This window comes from Amphibalanus amphitrite, unplaced genomic scaffold (genome assembly GCF_019059575.1).
Source record: "Amphibalanus amphitrite isolate SeventyFive unplaced genomic scaffold, NRLGWU_Aamphi_draft 000929F_arrow, whole genome shotgun sequence".
In the NCBI taxonomy this organism is placed as follows: Eukaryota; Metazoa; Arthropoda; class Thecostraca; order Balanomorpha; family Balanidae; genus Amphibalanus; species Amphibalanus amphitrite.
In genome coordinates this window covers 2,617-26,957 of record NW_024882423.1, presented here as the reverse complement: position 1 = coordinate 26,957, position 24,341 = coordinate 2,617, and the positions used below count along the sequence as shown (strand labels likewise).

Below are 24,341 nucleotides of genomic sequence, written 5' to 3'. Positions count from 1 at the left end.
TTGAGGAACTTTTTGAAGCTTTAAATTGAAATATATCTCACTTTATTCAAAAAAAGATTACATCGTTCATGCGTTCCCAAGTCAGTATTTCCGCAACGCTTACCTGCGCCGATACGAAAATGTCTTGGAATGGATCAAACACGTCGGTCTGCCTGTCAATCCACAGTTTGGGCGTCGGCAGCGCGTTGACATACACCTCCGTGTGGGCAGTGTCGACATCGCCGTCTTTCTCCACCCTCAGTGTCAGCAGGTAGCGTCTGCGAGAGGAGAGCCGCTCGGTCAGGTGTCCACAATCTATGTTATCAGATGATGTCCTCGTCCTGCGTGATGCCATTTTGTGTTATATGTAGCCGCACCTAGAGGTAAAATTGATGCCATAGTATGCATCCATCGCACATCAGCGCCCAATACCCGGATAACAACAATCCAATGATGCGATTTTAACGCACACCTGCATCTATGTAGACGAGCCACACTAAATAGATTATATTGAACGACGTTTGTCCAACACAATTAAAAAAATGTCCATTACCATTCAGTGCGACATAGAAACAGTTAACATTTTACATCTGACATTCACTAAAAAATCAAATCGATTCAGATTCATTTGCTTTAGTTCTCGACTGATGAGTATGCTGTACCGCAGTTCACCCATGCATTGCGGTACAGTCTACCAAGACACAGTCGCAGATGGCCGGCGGCTCTCGCTTCGGTTCTCATATCTATGATGTGTGAATGTATTATTCAAAGGGATACAAAAGCGGGATCCCTGCGTTTGAATAGGCCAACTCACTGTTCTGGTGCGAGCAGCCCGGCCGGCACGCGCAGCGTGGGTCCGCTAAGGGCGCTGTCGCCGAGACGCTGCTCCAGCCGCTGCAGCGGCGGCTCCCGCGGGTCGCCGACGAAGCAGCCGGCGCCGCTCTCCGCCAGCCGACAGCTCCAGCTGTAGCTGAGCTTTCCCGGCCTTCCGGCCAGGTCCTCCGACCGGCTGCCGTCCAGGTAAATGGGCTGCTCCGGCTGGACGGCGCGCCGCTCGGCCGGCAGACGGGCACGAACGCCGCTGCTGGCCGGCCTCAGACGGAGGGACTCCTGTCGGGGCAGACACGGCCAGAACGTTCATCAGTGACTCTTGTTGACTGGTCTGATCTGATCAGTGATTTATAGCGACATTTGATGACGCGGCTACGAGTACAGACCGGTCAAATAAGTCCTGTCAGTGAACAACCTAAAAAAAAAAAACTGAAGGTGAAGATAAGAAACTAATCAAAATCGATGAGCCCCCAATGGATTAAAGTCGTGAGCGTGGAAACGAAGAATTATATCGTAGTTTGTAATAAAACCTTCTTGTTTCTTACACCATCTATGCAATTTTGCATGCACCGGCTCAGTGGCGTAGCCAGAAATCAGCGAAAGGGGGGGCCATGGTGCTCGAGGGGGCGACTTTTTCCCTTGAGAGGGGCGCCATTGTCAGCTAGTGACAGGGGCGTTAGTCTAAAATGTAACGTCATATATTCATGCATGATTTACTAGGTGTTGCAAAATAAATAAGAACCAGGTTTCGCTGATTTTTCATAAAAATCCAATTATTGCAATTTGCAGCCCGGTGTTTATTCATCAAAAACCTTGATCTTTATGCAAATTTAGCACGATATAGGAAACAAGCTCAGGCTACGGACAGTTTATTCTCAAAATACGCACCATGCGAATTCGAAACCGTAAAATATACTTTGATCGATAGGCACAATCTTTATGCTTTGCAAAAAAAAAATATAGGTTCACTCACTGATCCAAAGTGACCTGTGGACTGCAGCCTCTGGTCGACTGGGGTGGCCGTGCGGCGCTGTAGCTCAATCCCTTTCTGAATCCTGACTTATGCGCCGCTTTGTCGAAACATGTCAACATCGGCGAAATTTGATTTTCGGTTGTCACTGGTGACTTCGACCAGTTCGACCTATCCTTAAAAATTATCTTAGTAGTTTTGTAATAGTTTTTGGCGCTCTTTCGAACACTGCCTACTGCGTGTCTCGACGTGGCCCACAAGCTGAGTTAGAAGTGGGTGTTCAAACACCCCCAGCAGGCTCAATTTAAAAAAAAAACGCTTACGCTGGGGGCGGCACCGCACTGCTAGGCGCTGGCAACATCGCAATAATGGGTGGCACTCATGCGATGAGGGGCGCCACTTGCATTGAGGAGTGGCATTGTACGGTGAAGGGGCGGCGTCGCAAATTGAGGGGCGGTATCGCAACGAGGCGTGGCACCAACGAGGCTGTCTTATAAGAAACGCTTGGCACATCCTAGCCACGTCGGCGCCGCCTGGCTGCTGCATTTTGAAAAGGACCCTTGGTGTCGATGAGAAAGCCCCATTGTCAAATAATTGCCTAGCGTCAGTGGTTTCGGGGGGGGGGGCGCTGATCTTGAATGGGGCAGGGCGACCGAAGTCTCCATTCAGATTGGCGTCAGTGACTACTGGAGGGCGTCAACGACCTCGGATAGGGCGAATGTGATCTTCAGAAGGGCACTGGGTGCTCTAGAGGGGTGCAATGCTTGGATGGGGTCACTGTTGCCTTCAGTAGGGCGTCGTTCGCTCTGGAGGGGTGCCATTGATCTCGGATGGTCCGACTGGGATTTCCAGAGGGGCACCAGTGGTTTCAGAGGGGCACCATTGATCAAGGATGGGCCGACTGAAGTCCCAGTTCAGGTGGGCGCCAGTGGCTCTTGAGGGCCGCCAGCGACCTCGGATTGATGGGGCGACTGTGATCTTTAGAGCGGCGTTGAGGGGCGCCTTGAGCTTGGGTGGGGCGACTGTAGTCACAAGGGGTGTTGTCTCGGATGGGGCGAATGTGATTTTCAGAGGGGTGCCGGGTACTCTAGAAGGGGGCCGTTGGCTTCAGAGGGTTGCCATCGATCTTAAGATGGGTCAGCTGTAATCTCCGTTTAGATGGGCGCCAGTGACCTTTGAGGGGCGCCAGCGACCTCGGATGAGGACAACTGTGATCTTCAGAAGCGCGTCGGACGCTCTGGAGGGGCGTCATTGGGCTTAAATGGGGCGACTTTAGTCTCAAGCGGGACGACTTCAGTCTCAAGGGGGGGGGGGCGGCGCTAGTGGCACTTGAGGGCGCTATTGATCTCGAATAGGGCGACTGTGATCTTGAGAAGAATGCGGGTACTTTAGAGAGGCGCCAGTGGTTTCAGGCGGCGCCATCGATCTTGGATGGGGCCGATTGGGGCACCTGTGAACTTAAGAGCGGCGCCGGGTGCTCTAGAGGGGCGCCACCAAGCTTAACTGGGGCGACTGTTCCGTTCAGGTGGGTGCCAGCGGCTCGCATGGGCGCCATCGACCCTGGGGGTTCTTAATATTCTGGTTTCCGGAAGGGCGCCCTTCAACATTTGGGGGCTCAGGTCGTATTTGGGGGTGTCCTGGAGAACATTTAAGTGTCCAGGCACCCCCAAAGAGATATTGAGTTCGATCCCTGCCTGCACATCACTTTTTAATTCATGTTCTCTCTGTAAAACGGCATCAGCTTGGTCGGCGCTAATTGGGGCACCATTTGGGCGGCTGGGCGGAAAGGGGGGCCATGGCCCCCATGGCCCCCCTGTCTACGCCACTGCACCGGCTTTATCTAAGAATATGGTGCCCGATGAGGTGATGCATGTACGTTCACTCGTGGAGCAGTGTACTAACCGTGTAGACCTCGCTGGTGCCGAGCCGGCTGACCACACAGGTTAGCAGGTACTCTGACTGCCACACTAGCTCTGAGGTGTCCACACGAAGGGTGCGGCTGTTCAAACCGTCCATGTGTGAGGGCGATACCCCCGGCAGGCGCCATGAGTACTACGGGAAGGGCGAGAAAAGAGGTTAACCGTTATCAAATGCAGCATTTGAAGTGATCTTCAAAAATGAACGAATACGCTGGCAGCTCCGGAAAAAGGGCATTGGAAACCGCTCTCGCTACAATCCAAATGGATGAACATTTGCTCTTAGCAGTCACCATCTACCCGACAGTGTTCGGCGCGTCCCCGGCTCACCGTCAGACTGTCAGCAGTGCCGTCCTGCTCAGAGTCGCAGCTGGTGGCCGTCACGTGGTAGGTGTAGAGGCCCGAGCGACCGATCCTCGCCGGACCGGTCACCGACACGGACAGGCCCGAGGACGAGACGCGGAACGGACGCGACTCGATCTGGGACGCGCCCGTCCACGCCTGCGCCTTCACGAACACCTCGTAGTTGAATGATCCCGGTACCAGCTGCAGAAAGAACGCGAGGAACGGATATATTGTGAGTGCTTCTGACGGGCGATCGGAGAGAGGCATAGGATGATGTGGTATTGAGGATGATGCTGATTGCTGACAATGCTAACACGGCTTACACTGATGATATTGCTGAACACTGATAGGTACTGTGCCATTGCTGACACTACCAATACTAACTGAACTGAAATGCTAACGCTGCTGACATTGCTGTCACAACTCACAGCGCTCAGTGCTGGCATTACCTTCACTACCGAGACCACTGCGAGCACCACTCACCGCTGAAGAGTCGATGTTGTACGAGGACACTGTGTCCGTACTCTCCGTGTCCTCGGTGGCGATCGCGGCATTAATTCCCTGCCAGATGGTCAGCGTGTCCGACTGGCGCAGGGTCGTCTCCCTCTCCAGTGAGATGTTCCAGCTGTAGGAGAGTGGCCGGCCCAGGTCCTGTTCGGGGACGGCGCGGAACGCGGCCCGCCACCCGGCCGAGGCGCACACCACCGACGGGCCCAGCAGCGAGACGCGCGGCGACTCCTGAGGGGGAGGGGGGAGGGTGTCAGAGGTCTACAGCGTGCCTGCGTGATTGAAGGCTATGTAGCACTACGGAATGGGCATCAGCGGACCCACGACAAGCCCTCTCTATGTGTGTCTCTGTCCATATTATTATTCACTCTCGCTAGTCTCTGTCTCTGTCTCTGTCTCTGTCTCTGTCTCTGTCTCTGTCTCTGTCTCTGTCTGTCTGTCTGTCTGTCTGTCTGTCTGTCTGTCTGTCTGTCTGTCTGTCTGTCTGTCTGTCTGTCTGTCTGTCTGTCTGTCTGTCTGTCTGTCTGTCTGTCTGTCTGTCTCTCCCCCCTCTCTCTCTCTTTCTCTCTCTCTCTCTCTCTCTCTCTCTCTCTCTCTCTCTCTCTCTCTCTCTCTCTCTCTCTCTCTCTCTCTCTCTCTCTCTCTCTCTCTCTCTCTCTCTCTCTCTCTCTCTCTCTCTCTCTCTCTCTCTCTCTCTCCCTTTCTCCCTCTCCACTCACCGCCATCGCCCGTGTGAAGTTGACGGTCACAGATCCCGAAGCACGGCTAGCCAGTTCTCCCCCACCACTACCCAGCTGCACGATATCACCACTCTCAGCCAGCGTCAGTTCCACGCTCCCGCTGACGGGCGCAGCCATCTTGGACCCCAGGCGAATCAACAGCTGGTTACTTCGAACGGAACAGTCACTTCCCTCTGAAACAGTGCAAGTGAAAAATCGCCGTCACCAAAGGCGTCACTTACGAGAAAGGTTCAGTTGCTAAAATTTCACCAAGGTATGATGTCGAAGGAAAACTTTATCGATGTCTGTTTCAGAAATATAAATGCCTGGACAGGACAATAACATCACACAGTGTAGTCTGTACATCGTACAATTATGAAATAACATTTTGTGTTTGTTCTCTACTCCCGCCTCCAGGCTGGCACCTACCGGGTCCTCCGAGAGCCCGGAGTGCGGCGGGGTCCAGCAGCGCCTCACAGCCCTGTTCTGTCCACACCGGGCCGTCGAAGGAGACGGTCACGTGCCGGTAGGGAGCGGCGAACTCGGCGCCTGTGATTTCCGGCGGCGCCGAGCGCACGCGCAGAGACAGCGCCGCAGCCTGACACTCGCTGTCACACCTGAAAATGGAGCCGTGCAGTTTTAGAGCGATACCGGGATGACGTGAATCTTATGTTCAAGTAAATCTTATGATCATAAGACCGACTTATTTATTTAATACCTTTATCACGTAAATCATCCCTTGGTGTATTTTCTACCAGTCTGATTCCCTTGCACCGCTCAATGGCTGTTAAAATTGTAAGCGCCGGCTTTCCGCTGCCACTGTGCGTGACGGGCGCCCACATAGGTATAGGAACAGGGGAGGCCAAGATGGCCATAGCACCCACACTTTTTGCTGAACTTTTGTGCCTATCTGTACCTACCACCCGACACCCTGAACACCAAAACTTGATGGTTCTCCAGCTTGTCCTTCGAATTTCGATGAAGATTTTCTTTGGTATCTTCAGCGTTATTGAGTGCAAATTTCCTTCTCTCAATGATAGAAACCTTATCAGAAGCGAAGACTGGAAGCCCTGGTGGCAGCATTTCGTTGAATGCGAGACGAGGCGTGTGCAAGCACTGACAACACTAGGTACGCTAGGTAGACAAGATAGACAACACTGGCCAGGACCTCGACGGACCTGTCGTGTCGAGGACCTGTCGAGATACGTTGCATGATCCATAATTTGACCTTAGGCCAAGCTCATGCCCCGACCGGACAAGGTCATGCTCTGCTGTGTCTAAATCAGTTTGTATTGTTGTCTGTTGAGCTGAACGCATTGCAGGTGCTTTCATCACATTAGCCGTGTTCACGACGGCCATCTGGTACACATTTGGTGCACATCTGGTACAGATTAGGTGCAGGTCTGGTCAAATCAGGTTCAGTGTGTCTCTTAGCAGCTAACAGCATAGGGTTGCACTAATTGCTTATATGCCTACTTTGTCATATTATTATCAGAGAGCATCATCGATTAAAACACTGAAATATATTTATAAAATGAAGATATTTGCTGTACAAGAAATTAGGTGCAGATTTGGTCAAATCAGGTGCATTCGCCGGATAGCCCGTCGTGAAAACGGCTTTTATCACGTCTCCGTCAAACGTTATTGTCAAAAGCTTTTGTTGACCTTTGGTGACCTGTCTGGTGAGCTCTAGCCTCTACAGGCTCCTGCACAGACTGGTAGGGGTCGTGCTGGTTACTGAGGGGCCACGCTGGTCAGCGGCCACACGCCGGTTTCTAAGAGCTCCGTGTGGTCGATCTCTGAGGACCCCACGCAGAGCTATAAGGCCCCACGTCAGCCCCCGTGGATCCTATCTCCAGTCTTAGATTCTTGAGGGCTAAAGCTGGTCCCTAGCTAGTAATGCTTAGCATAGATCTGTGAGAGCCTCAAGTCGTCTCAAAGAGCCGATGTCGATCTGTTAGGGCCCTGCGCTCGTTGAGGGCTGATGCCCTAAGCTTTCGGAAGTCCCAATGCGGGTCATGAGGGTCCTTGCTCTAGCCTCTGATGGCTCCATGCCGTCCTCAGAGGCCTCGCTTCGACCTCTGAGGGCTCATGCTGGCCTCTGAAGACCCCACACCGGCAACGGAGGGACCCACGCTGGCCTCAGGGCCCCACAATGGCCTCTGGAGGCCTGTGCTTACCTTATAAGGCCCCACGCTGGCTCTTGAGAGCCCTTGAGCCAACCTCTGGTGGGTCCACGCCACTCTCAGGGAACCCAGGGAACACCTAAAAGCCTATGCTGGCCTTTTAGGGCCTCATGCCGGCCTCTAAGGGCCCACTCCGACCTGAGAGGGCCCAAGCTTGCATAAAGGCTGAAAACGGCTGTCGAGGCCCTCGAGATGGCCTATGATGGCCCATTTCATTCATTCATTCGTTGGCCTCAAAGCTCGCAGCGGTGCCTGTGGGTCCGGGATCCTGCCTTCCCCTCCCACTATCAAAAAGGTTCCTACACCTATGAGCGCCCTTACAGTAGGTCTACAAAATTAGTCCTCTCCGTATGCGGGCAGGTGGCGCCCGAGTAGCGCTCAGGCGCTAACTGCCCACTGGTGACCCGCATACGACGGGGGACTTATTTTGTAGACCTACTGTACGTGACTTCACTGACCGGGCGGTCGGGCGGGCCGGGCGATCAGGAGGGCCGGTCGGGCGGTCGGGCCGGGCTGGGCGGTCGGGCTGGGCCGGGCGGTCGGGCCTGGTCGGGCGGTCGGGCCGGGCCGGGCGATCGGACTGGGCTGGGCGGTCGGGCCTGGTCGGGCGGTCGGGCCGGGCCGGACGATCGGGCCGGGCAGTCGGGCGGGCCGGGCGGTCGGGCTGGGCCGGACGAGCCGGGCGGTCGGACCGGGTGGTCGGGCGGGCCGGACTGTTGGGCTGGGTCGGACGAGCGGGCTGGGCCGGGCGGCCGGTCGGGCCGCCGGACGGTCGGATGGGCCGACGGGCCGGGCGGTCGGGAGGGTCGGGCGGTCGGGCTGGTCGGGGCGGCACTTGTGCGTTGACCGGCTGATGGCCGCGGGCGCGGCCGAGCCGACTGCTTCGGCGGCCGCGGGAAGGACGCCACTTGTTCCTGTGACGCCACCCCTTGGGTCCGTCCTCGACTGCCGACCCTTGCACTCGGGCCCTGTGCGTGACGATGCAGCTCTGGTAACGGGCGGGATCGGCCTTGCTGTCGACCCAGTGCAACCGGACACCACACCAGGTAGAATCATCTGCGGGTGACTCTATTGCACTCTGGTAACCTTCCAAATTAACTTACCCCCGACAAACATATAATTTTGAACATACTCGTATCTGGGCATATTTAACTTCAAAATCCGGTCGTTATGGTTGCTCGTTGTGTATCATTAAGTCTCGCTGCCGTACCTAGTTATATATAGTTTGTTCATTTCTATCGTTGTGCTCGCGGTGAATACAGCTTAGCTTCGTATCATATTGCATATGGAGGAGGGTCTCCAGCGGCCTATAGGGGCTTGAGGAGCATCAAATAGTTCTGATCCGATATCTGTTATGTAACGTAATTCGGCCAACTTTCTAAAGCCTAGTACCAGTATAACGCCTTTTGGGGCGACTAACGGAGCGAGCGAGAGGTGGGCCTTGCACGTGCGAAATTTCGAGGGGGTACCTCCAACTGACTTGTGCACGGCACCTTACTAACCGGTCTCTAGTGATGTGCCAAATTTGGGCACAACCGGGCCAGCCGTTCTCGAGATCTGGAAGCGGCACCCTGCACGTGCGCACGTGCAAAATGGGTCCCAACTGACTTGTGCACGGCACCCTACTAACCGATTCCTAACTGTGTACCAAATTTGAGCGCAATCGGTCGAGCCGTTCTCGAGATCTGGAAACGACCCCTGCACGTGCGCACGTGCAGCAGCACCCCAACTCTGGCACATGGATATGCAGTGCCTAGTGGGTGCCTACCTACATGCCAACTTTGAGCGCAATCGGCCAAGTAGTTACCGAGATATTGCAACAATTACAAAACTGACACCTCTTCGTTTTGCACGTGGCACGTGCATAAGGGGTCACCCACATGCATCGGGAATAGTCCAATACTTGGTAGAAGGAATGAAGCTACCCTACAAAAATTACCGCATGAAAATCGGTCAAGTGGTTGCTGAGATATAAGCCTCGCAAAAGCGTCCGCACGGCCGGCCGGCCGGCCGGCCGCTCATACTCAGAAATTTCCGTTAATCTAAGGAAAGACTCCGCTCGCTTCGCTCGCTCCGTAACAAGCACTGGCGGATCCAGAAAGGCGTTCTTTGACGCTGCTGGGGCATAGCCCCAAAAATGTTTTTTTCCGAATTCCAAACATTTATCGGATTTCGATTCCTAAGCATTGCTATGCAGTTTAAAACAAACTTTTCGAAATAAAAGTTGTTTAGTTTTCGTTTTATCCTCGAAAAGAAAAAAAACAATTATTCGTCGGTTTCGAGCGCTGCGGGGGTCATTTGCCCCAAATGCCCCTGGATCCTGCGGTGCTTACAAGCCAGAATATCTCAACAATAGTTTCATTCATTTTCTACGCAATACGCATCTCTTGACTGATGTGTATACTGTACCGCATTGCAAGCATGTATTGCGGTACAGTCTACCAAGACACAGTCGCAGATACGGCTGGCGGCCCTCACTCCGGTCTATAAAGTCGTGATCACAGGAGGACTTACGGACCAACGGGACCAATACGTATTCATCAGTTCCTCACACCAGTGTAAATACGTACCCTCTCTGCAGCTGAGCCTCCAGTCCGGCGCGGTCATGAGCGACAATCACCCGGTACACTCCAGCGGACGGCAGCCGCGGCAGGAGAGCGGTCAGCGCGCCCGAGCCACCCTTGGCCACCAGTTTACCGATGCGCTTCAGTGTCCTTTCGTCACCCACTGGGGTTGGCTGAGGTCGGGTGAGTGGGACGACGACCAGCGCCGGTCGAACGCCGTCCGGAGGGACCAGACCGAGCACCACGGGCGCGGTGGGTACCGGGTCAGAGGACAGCACCACCGCCACCTGAGGGAAGGAGGAAAGACACCATCAGATCAGACCCACCAGGCACCAACGAATGCACTCACACCGGACACATCGGACCATCAGACACCATCAGACACCACCAGACATGGCACACGTACTTACAAACTGTCTGCAGTAGACTTCCAAGGTTCCTGCTCACCAGCACATTAGGTATACCGTACAAGCCGTCGGCGCATCTCACCTTGTTTTCCGCGTTGAACAGTGCCTCAGGTGTCTCCAAGGTACTGATTTGCAGCTCGCTGCTGTTCACAAGGCTGAATTTATCGGCGGCTAGGTCCGCGCCGCAGCTGAACTGGTAGGTTTCAGGGGGCAGGTCGACCAGCTTAGCTCCCACCGAGGGTCGTTCGCGCAGCACACCCTTCTCCGCCGTCATTGTCGAGGGCCCCTTGAACGTGATCACCTGAAATCGACGCGGGAAAGGCAGCGTCAGACGACGGGCTAGGTAGGGGGTTTGATGGGTACATTTACCGTAAATGAGCAATTTAGTAACTTCACTCGCTATTCAATGAAGAGACAGATGCTAACGACGATTCATTTCGTATTTTGCAACAAATGGCCATTTTAACCAAGGATTTAAGTTATTTGAGACACAAGCGCTAATATTTCGTAGCGCAAAAATGATTGTTTAGCACTCTTATTGAAAACAATAGGAAATGCCTTAAAAACAATTGAATGGCAAGTATTCATGATTGCGGAGAGTGTTGCACACAACACACATTCATGTCCAAATTGAGGCGGGGCTCGCGTCCAGCTTTGTCCACCAGTTCTGCGTCAGTACCTGTCTGCGCTCTCCTGTCATTCCAGTCACGTGGCAGCTGACCAGCGTGGGGTCCCAGGCGGTCGTCTGGTTCCTCAGAGCCATCTGCACCGTCGGCATCGACCCGCCGGGCTGGGCTAGGTCAACCACAGGCGGCGGCTTCCCAAACGGCCGACACGCTGGGGGAAGCACAAGTCGAGGTCACCGTCACACTTCTCCAGTGCTAAACATGGACATAGATCACTATTCTTGTTACATTATTGCAGTACATTATTCCAGTTTCGCTACAGTTACAGTCCATAATTTCATCTTATTGATAATGAAGAGAGTGCGCGCACTGCCTCGAGACAATGCCTCAAATCACCCCTCATAAGGTTAGCCTAGGCTATGGGTGGACTCTGCGTGCTGCCACTGACCGCTCCACTGATCACTATCCGGGTGACGGCACTCGCCGCAGTGGTCTCGCCGCCGGGGGCTGGTGACGGAGCCGTCACACAGCGGCTGCGGACAGCTCGAGCCGCTGTCGGCGGTAGGGTCCTCGACGCACTGACCACACGCGTCCCGGCCATACAGCGCGGGCCGGCCCGTGCTGCCCAGCACGCAGTGGCCGCACCTGCGCGGCCCAAGGCAGATCGTGAAGACATGTGCGAAGCTGTTAGGTGCCGACTGTATTTACCTACACATGCCTCTAAGGGCAACGTCTAAGGCCGACATTCTCTGAATTACATTTTTCCTTCCCTCTCAGTTTTAAAACGTCGCTCAGCTCGATACTTAAGGGGCAAATACTCTCCAAACTATTGACTACACACCTGGCGCTAACTAAGATCATGCAATACACCATCAAATCATCAGCTCTGTTACGAATTGCACGTACGACCGCTGGCGGCCCACTCTCTTACAGGTTGAAGTAGGCTCCGGAGCCGGGCACGCCGTCACACGGCGGCACCCTGGCTGCCTCCGAGGGCACGCACAGCTCTGTGCCGTTAATGGTCACCAGGAGGTTCTCCGAGCACTGGTTGGCGCAGTCCCGCTCCGGCTGGAGGCCCGTCGTCCCGCCCACGCACTTGGTGCAGTCCACGTAGGCCGCTGCCGAGACAAACGGTACATTAACCAGCCGCATTCAAACGACAAACACAGGCGGACCTCATAATGTAAAGTGTGTGCTCACCGAACTGTTATTTTTGGTTTTGAAGGAAACGTGTGTTCAATATGGTAGCATTGTGAAATAAATCATCATCACTCATCATCATCATCATCAAAATAGATCATCACTTCGTGGAATCAACAGCCGTGTGGGTAAGATTATAAGATTATACAGTTATAAACCAACAAAGTTGTTTATTAGGTATCTTATTGCCAAGTTGATTCTGTCGAGGTACTTACATCCGTTGACCTGGCCGTCGCAAGTGATGCAATTGCCGAGGCCGCCGCACACCCCACACGCGTCCAGCTCAGAGGCGTGCTCTTCACTGTAGACGGGGAGTCGGGTACAGTCGGAGCGCAGCACCAGCACGCGCAGCAGTGAGGCGCTGAGACTGGATGAGCCGCCGCAGTCCTGGTGAGTAACGTGTAGACATTCAGCGAACAGCTCCACACAGTGGCACACAATCAGTTTACAGGGCAGTCTCGCACATTCCGTAGACCTCTCTCATCCTCTTTTATTGAACTGTGACGCTCAGTTAATAGAGTTCAGACTCAGAGCCAAGTCCACATGACTTCAGCTCCTATGATCCTTAGTGTTCACTGTTACAGATATTATGCTGCTGTTTTTAGATTATGTGGGTCTAAAGACAGTGAAATGATACACTGATCCTCCGAAACCTGGTCCTCTAGCCCCTGTCAGACTCTGCCGGCGTGAAATACCACTCAGCGCTGGCGGCGCTGGACTCACCGGCTGGCAGTCGGGCAGACTGACGTTGTTGGGCGCCGCTGTCTGGTCCCACCCAGCCACCACCAGGACGGCCGCCTCGGCCGCCTCTGCCCGCGTCCACACCTGGCTGGCGTTTGTAACCGTGAACCGGAGCCGGTCGTCGGGCGCCAGGTACTGGGGTGTTACCGTGGTCGGCGGGAGCTCGACCGGTGCCGCGCCGCACGCGGCGGAGCCCGTCAGCCGCCGGCTGAGCGCCGCCATCTCTCCGTCGGTTGGCAGTTGACCGCAGTCGGACGCTGTTAGACCCACCGACACCGCGTCGGCGGGCAGCTCCAGGGCGCTCCAGCGGTCGGCGCCGGCCGGAGCCCACTCCCAGCGACCGAGCGGCTCCCCGGCGGCCACCAGCACGGCGGCGCCCGTGGCCAGGCCGTCCGGATCCATGAAGGAGCCGGACACCAGCTCCGACACGGACACGGTCACCGACTCGGCGCCCAGAGGCACCAGCAGCGCATTCGGCGCCGGGCCCACGCGCAGCGGCGCGTCGTTAGCGGCTTCCACCTGTGGGCAGGCGTCAGAGAGTCGTGAAACACCACCCAGCCACAGGGATGGCACCAAAGTCACAGCACAAAACCTTTAAAACGACAGGGCTTGGTGCCGCGTGCTTAGATTGAATATCAACAATGGAACACATGCAATCAGTTGGCTATGCATGACTGGCCATGATGAATGTTTATAGCGATCGAGACCCAAGAGTAACAAGTTAGAGGACAAAAAGCAATTTATCGCGAAAACCGGTCATACGGCCATTGGCTAAGCTACGGTCTACATGCATTGATTCAAATTGGTGACCGGTATTATATGTGGACAGTTGGAGACTCAGCTGGTCAGCTCGCCAGCTGGACGTACCGTTTGAGTCAGTGCTGCACATACCGTGACGGTCAGTTGCGCCGGGGTGGTGGCGGCGCCGAGGCTGACGCTGATGTCGAAGCCGACGACGCCCTGGAAGTCGGGCCGCGGCATGAAGGTGATCAGCGGCTGGTCGGCGGCCGAGGGGTCCCGCGGCAGCTGCAGCTCCAGTGGCTGCTGCTCGAGGCTGTGCTCCGTCCAGCTGTCGACACCGGGACAAGCAGCTCACAGTAACACCAGCGAGTTACATGTCGCTCCAAACACCACAGGTGATCACTAACTCAACTTAGAACCTCAACATGAGTAGTCGATGAAATCGCATGAAATCTCGGCCGCTCAAAAGAGATCGCAATATTATGGGTTCGTCGTTTATAGGCACAGTCTAACGATGCATGAAAAACGGGAATATTATAAGAAAACATCACTACACATCTGTCTTTTATGACCTTCCTCGCTCGTGTTCCGAGGCACCCACTTGTCCTGGTCGCCGGCGGTTGACAGCAGCAGGGTGCCGGGCACCTCCGAGCGACGCTTTGGTGGACGGGAGTAGGCGATGCGGACGGGCACGGTCGGCTGGAGCAGCGAGTCCAGCTGACGGTAACCCACAGCCGTCCGGTCCAGGTCAGCCGCCGCCAGAGACGTCCTCAGCCGGCCTGAGCAGCAGGGGAGGTGAATGTCAGAACTCATGCAACACTTTTACACCGACTGACTAACTACTGAACGTCGTCAATAAAACGCCCAAAAACTTCGAGCTGCGCATAGCTAATCGTTTAAGAAGACGAGAAAGAATGTTGCAGGAAAGAGAAACGTTATCAGTCTCCAACATTATCTCTATATTCAATTTTACCGTCCCCGCAAGGATCAGAGTAACCGAAGGGCTGCATATAACTGACCCATCTCGTCCTCGGTCGCCGGGTCGGTGATCTGGATGACGTCCGAGAGCCGCAGGGTGCTCGGCTGGTCCTCCGGGATGGTGAACTCGGTCTGGGTGATGTTGACCAGCTTGGTGGACGGGAGGACGTACTGGACCACGGAGTAGCGCAGCACAGTGTCCTGGTCTGGAGATACAGCAGTCGAGGTGGTGAAGAAGGGAGCGTGGACCACAAACTGTCTCAGCACGTCCTTGTATGCGCATGCTAATCGGTAAAACGGCACTGGTCTCTTTCAGTCACGGACCCCGGTGCAAAATGCGTCAACAGCACTCATCCCGATACAGCTATCTGTCCTGTTATTGCATCACGTTATGCATTTTTAATATTTGTACTGCTTGTTACCTTGAAATAATGTGGTATGTAATGGGCGGTGAAGCGATGATGTATAAAAAATTAAAAAGTTCAAAACGTGTGATGCTATATTGGCTCAGATAAGTCCAATCCACGAATCGTACAGCAGCAGCTGTACCTACCAGCGTCCTGGGCGAGGCTGATGCGCCTGACTCCGAGCCCGCCGTCGAGCGACGGTCGAAACTTCACAAACTGGTTCAGCCGCAGCGTGGAGTCGGCGGCGACGCTCTGGAAGAGTCCGTCAGCGGAGTCCGACACCCACCAGCCGGGGTCAGCGTCCTCCACTGCCATGGACTGCACCACCTGAGCGTCCAGCAGGGTCTGCGGCAGGGGCAGAAGGAGAGAGAGGTCACAGGAGGGTGGAGAGAGAGAGAGAGAGAGAGAGAGAGAGAGAGAGAGAGAGAGAGAGAGAGAGAGAGAGAGAGAGAGAGAGAGAGAGAGACAGACAGACAGACAGACAGACAGACAGACAGACAGACAGACAGACAGACAGACAGACAGACAGACAGACAGACAGACAGACAGACAGACAGACAGACAGACAGACAGACAGACAGACAGACAGAGACAGAGACAGAGAGAGAGAGAGAGAGAGAGAGAGGGAGGAGGGTCTGACGATGCAGGTGTAGCTCACCTCGACGGCGACAGAGTGGAGCAGTGAGGACAGAGCGGCGGCAGCCGGCGCCTCCTTGGAGTCCTGCAACACGGCGGATGGCAGCGTCCACGCCAAACCGGTGCCGGTCGCGTCTGAAGGTGACAGCAATGGCATCAGAATCTTTGTTTGTTTAAATGGCATCAGAATCATCACCCAAAGCACCAGAACATTTCGATAGATCACTGCTTACATTAGCTCTCTAGTCTCTGTCCAGCTGCGATGCCCGGCGATGGTTGAGAGACAGAAATGCCGCAGAATATAGCCACACTTTTAATGTGATTTTAGCAAATTCATCGATGATCTTGCAGGAAAATTTTAAATCTCTGATCTGTCGCCATTCAATAAGACGTTTGAAGCGAACAAGCAAACGTACATAGAAAAGTAGTATTTACGACAACCTTATTTCAGTTTCCGATTGAACCTACTCTTGCAGTCGCGGTACGAGACGCAGCCGGTCCTCCCGGCGCAGATCACGTGACTCGGTGGGCAGACTGTGCCGCAGGGCTCCGACGACGGCTGGCACTGGCCGGAGATGGCACAAAATCTGCGGATCGGAACGGCGGTCGGCATGAAATTAGAAAACTACGAGACGAGTGGGAGGCTTCGAATCGCTACAGTAATGCCGACTTGACTATTCCTTAGAACCGACGCAGGCTTCATATGTTTTAGCTCCGTTTTAGGCATACAATTTGTATCGAGCATCGATAACATGATATGCTGAGTATCGGCAACATGACTTGTGCATAGAGATGCATAGAGATGAACAATACATAGTGGAACATAGAGATACATAGAGATGAGTGGAAGCGTGGAAGGTTAAGTTGTCTGGCTGACATTGGGTCAATTGCTGTTATAGAATTATGGCATGAGTTATTTATGAGTACTAAGGAAACAAATCAAAACATGTAGCTCGATGGGAATGCGAATAATGATAGGCGTGTCACCATGCGTCGCCCTTGAGCTATGAGTTGCCGGTTGCGGCAGCGTGCACACTTACATTTCCTCTTCCTCGCATTGTTGCTCTGGCTTCGGCGGGTCCTCGGGCTGAAACGTATTGACGAGTTAAGCTATAGGTAGAAGCTCACGCACAGAACTTCAAATGCCGGGTGATGTGTGTCATAATGGGAAATATATTTCAATGAAACTGAAGCTTTTAATTGAGGCATCAAAAATGATTGATTTGGAAGCCATGATGCGCTTGTAAATCATTATTGGAGGACGTCTATACCGGTCTAAAATCACGGCGTTCCGGCCAGCTGTTTCCCCGATTATGAGACACATCAATATAATTTACGGAATAAAAGGATAGGCAATTGTGAAATTAACTCAGACAATTAGTCACTTCAACCACGAATATGGCTACATTTTGCCCTCATGCCTCCCCACTCTATGAATTTACCCATGCTCACATGTGGCGAGGTAGGAGCTTCGATTGCTTGCTGGCAACAAAACTTTCTTAGGCGAAACGACTGACGTAGTACCGGCAATCGGCTTTACGTATGGTTGTGAACACCAAAGCCTCAAAGAGACACAGGCGAGGATGGCTGGAGAAACAACTGGCCGAAACCCCGCGGGATGGGAAATGACGATATTAATGCATTCTTATCGCTTAGGCGGTCTGAGTTCACTAATCGCCCTTGACCTACGAGGATCATTACATTTTGCAACGCTACACAAGTGCAATTGTTTAGTAGTGTATCATTCGGTGCACTCTACTGTCTATGCACGTGAACGTCTCCGCATGATACAATCCCAGTTCATTATAAAAAGGGAAATATGCGCTCAGTGAATTGTGGATCACATCTCAATACGAGGCAAAAAAGGACGATTCCATGTGATACAAAACCAATTTCTCCTCAAAATCACCATCAGCCCTGAAAACGATCACAGCGAAGCAGTACTAGCAGGCACATACGAACAAGCGACACCGAATGGCTCTCAAAAATTGCATGGCCGTGACCATGTGAGAGCATGCACTCCCTGCCACATAAAGTGTGGTGAGATCCTGCAGAAATCGTCCCGATCCCATGCTGATGGTGTTGCGAGGACTGAGGCGGGCGCGCTCGTCCCTCCACGGCTGTGCGTGGAGTCCTCAAACTCCAGATGGGGTCGTCCAGCTCCCAAAAACGGCTGTGTGTCGATCGTGACAGGGCTGGCAGGTGGGAACACCGAGAGACTGAACGTTACCTGTTCACTGGATGCAGAAGTCGCTGATGTTGTCCTCGTGCTGGACTCGGTGGAGGAAGTGGGACCTGGACTACTCACAGAGGATAGAGATGAAAGGTCAGGTTGAGTGGCAGTAGTGAAGTCAAGGCCTACGTCAACCGTGACTGTGTCCATTGGTTCAGCTACTGTAACGGCTATTTCGGTCGTGGAATCTTCCGGAGTCGTAGTTGGGGAAGGGCTTGGTTCAACTGTACGACCATTTGTCGTCTGGCTGTCGGTTATTGTAATGTCAGTCTCGTCCGGTTCGGGGGACTCGGTCTGAGAGACATCCGTTGTTGGATTCACAGTCTGCGTTGCTGCAGATGATGTGGTTACAGTCTGCGTCGCATCAGTCTCTGCCGCACTGGTCTCCGTCTGGGATGCATCAGCTGTCGAAGTCATTGCCTCACCCATGCTTGTGGTCTCAGGCTGCACCGAGACTGTCTTGGAAGTCAGAGTCTCCGTCGCTTCAGTCCTGAATGTCGTAGTCCGCGCTGAAACTGTCTCGGATGTCACTGTCTGCTCTGAAACTGTCTCGGATGTCACCGTCTGCGTTGAAATTGTCTCGGAAGCCGGAGTCTGAGCTGTTATAGTCTCGGGTGTCCCAGTCTGTGGTGGGCCAGTTCCGAATGTAGCAGCCTGTCTGGTGGTAGCTTCAGAGGTTGACATGTTGGCACCAGTGGTGCTGTGAGTCGTCGTGAATACGGTTTCATCATCGAGAGGAACGTCGGTTGGGCCAGTTGGAGCACTGGTGGAGGGAGATGTCTGCCCATCCTCCGTGGTCTCTGAGGGGGTGGTTACATCGGTCCGTCCCACTGCAACAGTTGTGGCTTCAGCTTCGGTAACAACCTCCTCGGGGAAGGTTGGTAATGTGGATGTGGATGTTTCTCTGTTCGTGGCTGACTCAGCAGCACTGGTCACAGTGACATCGTCGACTGGTTGTCCAGTCGTTCCTGGACGCATAGTGGTGGTGTCATTTCCGGCTACTTGGTTTCCTGGTTCTAAATTTGGTTGGGTCCCCTCGGTGACCACTGAAGGTGTGATTTCATCCTGGCTGTTAGTTGTTGTGTCGACTCCTTCAAGAACTGTGCTGTTGATGGATGTTGCTGTTGACGACCCGCTTTTGGTGACATCCATTGTTGAGGAAGGCGGAGAGGCCGTTGTTGGTTCTTCTGGAAGAATCCCTTCCTCGCTTACATTGGTTGTTGAAAGCAATCCTTCGGTAGCTGTTCTGACCGTAGAAGACGAACCGGCATCAGTCGGAACAGAACCGTCTTCAGTCGTACTAGACTCGGGAGAAGTCTGCAAAACATCGGTCACCGTCTCGGTTGGGACATACAGCTCACTTGCGGTGCTCACAGATACAGTGGTTGTAGTGTCAGAAGTTACCTGGCCAGTAGCCGGCGTCTCCGTTGAGACGGCTGGAGGAGTGGTGAAATTCGCCTCTCCACCAGCAGTGGTCGATGACTCACTGTCGCTCTCATTGCTACCACTTGGACGTTGTGAACATCGCTCCTTCGCTACGCAGCCCAGTGTGGAGAGACAGAAGGTCTGTCCGGTCGGACAGGAGCGTGTGGGCGTAGCGCAGCTGCCACTGGGCCTGCACTGGCCAGTCGACATGCAGAACTCGTGTCCTCGGCGACAGGAGCTCCCGGCCTGACGACGGCAGCGGCGACCGGGTGGATGACAGGAGCCCGTGCGCATACAGAAAGTGTGGCCGTCGTCGCACTTGATCCGTTCGGCGGTCGGCTGTTCCTCTGGTCGACAGAGATTTTGAGGTACGCAAGTGCCGTTGCAGAAGGTGAAACCTTGAGGACAGGCATTCTCTGAAGGCTGCTGACGGCATTTTTCGGCAGGCACACATCCGTTTTGTTCCATGCAGAAGACGTAGCCCTCCGGACAGGAGCTACCGTCGAGTTCTTCTCGCTGGCATGCTCCACTGGGCTGGCAACGTCCACTCTTCTTGCAGAAGATGAGGCCATTTGCGCATATGGTTGTCGTGCAGCTTTCACGTTTTATGCATTTGTTCCAGCGGAAACAAAACACAAATCCTTCAGCGCATGAATGATTTCCAGGAGGGGAATCTTGACACTGAGCTGGAGAAACGCAGCGTCCAAATTTACTGCAGAAAACGAATCCCATAGTACAGTTGTTGTTTTGTTCGTTTTGGTCGCTATAGCAACGTCCTTCAGGAACACAACTAGAGCTATTTTGACAGAAGAAAGTGCCAGCTGGGCAGGTGGCATTGTCAGGTGGTCTTGACTGACATTCTGAGGCACATCTTCCGATGAGAAGACAGAACACCGTTCCAGATGGACAGATGGGGTTGGCAGGACATTGACTGCCACGAACGCATCCTCCAGTGTTCATGCAGAAGGTCATGCCGGCAGTGCAGATCTCGGTGCCTGAGTCTGGTGGGCGACGGCACTGGTCGAGGAGCCTACAATCGCCGCTAGTCAGGCAGAAGATCTGACCGGAAGGACAGCTCGCCTGCTGCTGGCACATTGAGGGCGGCAGGCAGGCGGCCACCCCCGGGCAGGGGACCGTGCCGGGTCGGCAGGTAGGCGTCGGACAGCCGGCCTCCGCGGGCTCGCACCGGCCAGTGGACACGCAGAAGGTCTGGGTTGGCGGACACGGGTGTCCTGAGGCCGGCGGCTGCGCCTACAGGGGCACACAGACGGCACTAGTGAGCGCCGGGAGGATGGTCCAGTTAGACGGAAAAGGCCGGTAAAGCACACGACATCACCTCTATGGAAACCGCTGAAATTGACATATGTCTGAAAAAAAATGCATGCACTATTTTTTCTCGTCATCAGTGGGTATTTATTGACATTCGGCCTTTTTTAAATATTTTCGTCTTAATCTTTTTTCTATTTTTTACGTCTTCTTTCCTGTTATTCATACTTTCATCAAATGAAGCTTTATTTCACAAGTCATCTCTCAGGCGTCCACCTGTCATAGACTAACTAGGCACGGGTTCTTTCAACTGACTAAAATTTATGAGGAAATTTAAAGTTTGCCTTCCCTGCAGATAAGTAATTGGTGTCATTTATTTTCTGCTCTAAAACAAAAGATTTTAGCTCGCAAGCTTAACCAATTTTGTCGTGTTTGCCTACTGAGAAACGGGTACAGTTTACGATGAGAGGCTTAATGACCAGTCTCGCAGCCGAGGACTGAGGGTAGCTCAGTTCGCACCGTGCGTCGGATTTAGGTTTGACGAGCTCCCCAGCAACATCCGCTTCTCCCTGAAAGCCGACAGCTTGCATCGACACCATCCGTGAGTATTTTGTAGGTCTTCTCTGGCGCTAACTCCTTCATGAATGACTGGCGCCGACCTCCCAAGCACCACTTTCCTTTTCAAAACAACCCCATTCCTGAACAAATGGGAAGTGCCAGGGGCAAATTTTTCGCAGCATACATATCGTAGCAGAATGTGTCGGCCATCTGTTTCTTAGACACATTTTACAAATTTTGCAAAACCCAAACGCTCGCCATTCCCCATGCCAAGACCTTCGCTGGGTTCCGGAGTGTTTTCCTCAGGAGAAGTTCTGCTTTGTAAACGGCCAAAACCTGTCCATCGTGCGGTTTTGTCCGGATTTTGTGTGTAAAAGAAAGCTATTTGCTCCAGATCTGCCTCTTGAAACTTCGTAAGATACAACTTTACATTAATTGACACTTTTGGAGGGTCACTTGTCCTCGGCATTGACGATTTTCGTGTTATTTTCCCCAAAAATGTAGCGTTTTAGATATTATAAACAATTCTAAATGAAATTTTGTCTTTATTTTATTATGACCTGCAATTTTTGAAACTGGGTAACCTCTGTCTGTGAGCTTCTATTCAGTTTTTAATAGTTAGCACTGCATTTTCAGCTGCTTTCCGGAGCACGAGTCTGCTGCCGTACAAGGGTCGTTCAAAACGCTGTTAGTCTCGCATGGTTTCGTCCTTCAAAAAAATTAGCCACTCGTTTTTATTAGATGATCATTGTGTTGTACTCATCCTCGCCGACACTTTGCCATGTGTCATTTCCGACCTAACCATTTCCATTACACCTGAGAAGCAGAGAGTTTCTCAGCCGACCCGATTTTGCGACCTCCATTTTCATGCCTGATCCATGGTCACAGGTGAACCCTTTTAGTGAGCTCATGAAGGGTCAAATGCGCTTGAAAACAATGAAACTGCTAAAGGAAGGTTGTTACCAATGCCCATGCAAAATTTCGACTGTTTATTTCTTGTTGATTCAGAATTATTGACAAAAAAGCATGGCTGGTACAGTCCACAGCAGAAGTAATGTGGGGTTTCAGTCATGGGTATGTTCTGCTTCTGAAGCTTAGGAACGATTAACCAGACTACAATGAAACTTTGAATGTAGCTTATATGTATCGTCACCCTTGCAGCTGCAACTTTAGCTATTGACATCTTCTTTTCGATCACTCCGCATTAAACAAGCGCCAGTAAAAGCCAACCGTTGAGATTGGTAAAACCCTACATTACTTTAGCGGCGGGCTGTACCTGTCAACGAACTTTTGAGACACCCTGTAGGCTGAAGCTCCGTACGGAATAGCCATAGAGGAAAATGGAAATAATTTACTTTGATTATCGAGGATGTAACGTAAAAAAAACATTTAGTTACATATTGAGAAATTCACGGCAATCAGCATTCACGGGCACACTTTTAGTATAGCAGCTAGAGCACACCAATCAGTTTATATTAAACGCATCTAACAAGTAGTCAAGCTATATGTTCAGCACTAAACATAGAATATCCGTGAGCTCATAGCGTATGCAGAATTCAAAATCTGTTTATCTTTGGTTAAATTTGATTTGCACACCACAAAACCACGCCAAAGGGTGAGCTGACCTTCAATCTAGTAGGTTAGATACAGCGCCAGTCGTCTCACCTGAAAACACAGTGCACGGCTAGGGCCATCTCCTCACCTGTGTAAGCTGAAACAGACGGCCGGCAGCCTCACCTGAGCGGGGCACGGAGTGGGCAGGCACCGCGCCGCTGTCATACAGTAGCTGGTGCCGCCGCGACAGCCGAATGCTGCCTGAGGGGAGCACCCCTTTCCGGTCGGCTCGCAGTGGCCCGAGCTCATACAGAACACGGTGCCCGGGCCGCACGTCCTGCAGGGAGGAGCACACGGCCGTCGGATGGGACAGGGCTGAATGCGAAAAACAACGATCAGCTGGAATAGTGGTTTGCACTTGCAGTGAGGGAGTGGTCGCTCCCTCACTCGCTATCATGCAGTGAGGAAAATATGTGAGCTGAATTACATACTTTTTAAAGTATCGCACGTATATTATCCTGCTATTTTAACGTTACTTCCCATTCGCGGCTAATCGGCAAGATAGTTGTTACATCGGTCTTGCGAATGCTTTCTTTTATTATATTCCGTCAAATGTCATAGCAAATTATTTTGTTTAGAACCACCAATGATGACCATGCCGGTTATGATAACCGTTTTCTACCCAAACCTATGCCGATGTGTTGCTAGTCTAACAACACAAAACAAACGGCAAAAGATACCTAAGCGTGATTTATACTTCGCCTTCACTGAACTAAGTTGAGTCATTTGAAACTCACGAAATTCGATGAATCTTATGTTTCATGATAATGAAAAACTTATTGAGGCATCAACATGAGACATTTCGGATGATGCCTTCCTTTTATCGCTAAACGTGATCGAATCTTCGCCTAACGTCACACTACCCTCCTATTTGACATGTAGCGGCTGGCGGGCTGCACCAATCAACAATGTGTCACGGGACACGGGCTTTGGAATGTTGTTTTGACGACAATATGGGTCAATAAAACTAATAATCGCCATAGCTTAGCCCTGCTTGACCATGAATTGGGTGCGTGGTGTGCAGCCCATCCCTATTTGTCGTCCGTTCTCTTTACCCACCCGGGTTGTCGTCTGGTATCGTGGCAACGCGATAACAGTGCAGCCGCTTGTAAGGACCCATGGCCGCAGTCGATACGGCACACGTCACGCTATTGTGACGTCACAGAGTCGCTCGATCGGCGTGAAGGTTATGTAGCCCACATTCCTGCATAGCGGACCTGACCACAAGTGTAGATGGTCGTGCCGCACAGCCTATTTTGATTTCGAAAGTATCATGTTTGCAGCTTTAAAGTGACCATCCCACCTTAACCTTATTTTTTGAGTTGAGATAGCCAAATTGGGGGCCATGGCCTGCAAATACCGGTTTGGGCACTCACAACATCGAAAAATGCTTAAATTCGGTGATATGGAATTTCAAATTTGCAGTTTTCGGATTCTAAGGGGCTAATGCATTGGAATGCCCCTTTAGAATTTGTGACGTCAGCGGAGATCT

At 52.7% G+C, this 24,341-nt stretch overlaps 1 protein-coding gene across 1 annotated transcript in view; it reads right to left on the bottom strand.

Annotated features, from left to right (window-relative positions):
* LOC122368167 overlaps positions 1-23,126 on the bottom strand; it is a gene marked incomplete at its 5' end in the record, with an annotated part of 39,040 nt that extends 15,914 nt beyond the window's left edge. Inside the window, 22 exons of the mRNA XM_043341858.1 lie at positions 104-257; positions 794-1,089; positions 3,683-3,832; positions 4,027-4,242; positions 4,525-4,779; positions 5,268-5,461; positions 5,697-5,884; positions 10,024-10,304; positions 10,507-10,725; positions 11,104-11,261; positions 11,499-11,695; positions 11,982-12,168; positions 12,466-12,637; positions 12,974-13,510; positions 13,883-14,060; positions 14,334-14,511; positions 14,752-14,916; positions 15,264-15,462; positions 15,776-15,888; positions 16,222-16,340; positions 16,794-16,840; positions 22,973-23,126. Of these exons, the coding sequence (XP_043197793.1) occupies positions 104-257; positions 794-1,089; positions 3,683-3,832; positions 4,027-4,242; positions 4,525-4,779; positions 5,268-5,461; positions 5,697-5,884; positions 10,024-10,304; positions 10,507-10,725; positions 11,104-11,261; positions 11,499-11,695; positions 11,982-12,168; positions 12,466-12,637; positions 12,974-13,510; positions 13,883-14,060; positions 14,334-14,511; positions 14,752-14,916; positions 15,264-15,462; positions 15,776-15,888; positions 16,222-16,340; positions 16,794-16,840; positions 22,973-23,126 (4,357 nt within the window). The remainder of the gene's footprint in view (positions 1-103; positions 258-793; positions 1,090-3,682; positions 3,833-4,026; positions 4,243-4,524; positions 4,780-5,267; positions 5,462-5,696; positions 5,885-10,023; positions 10,305-10,506; positions 10,726-11,103; positions 11,262-11,498; positions 11,696-11,981; positions 12,169-12,465; positions 12,638-12,973; positions 13,511-13,882; positions 14,061-14,333; positions 14,512-14,751; positions 14,917-15,263; positions 15,463-15,775; positions 15,889-16,221; positions 16,341-16,793; positions 16,841-22,972) is intronic.
* Positions 23,127-24,341: the final 1,215 nt, after the last annotated feature.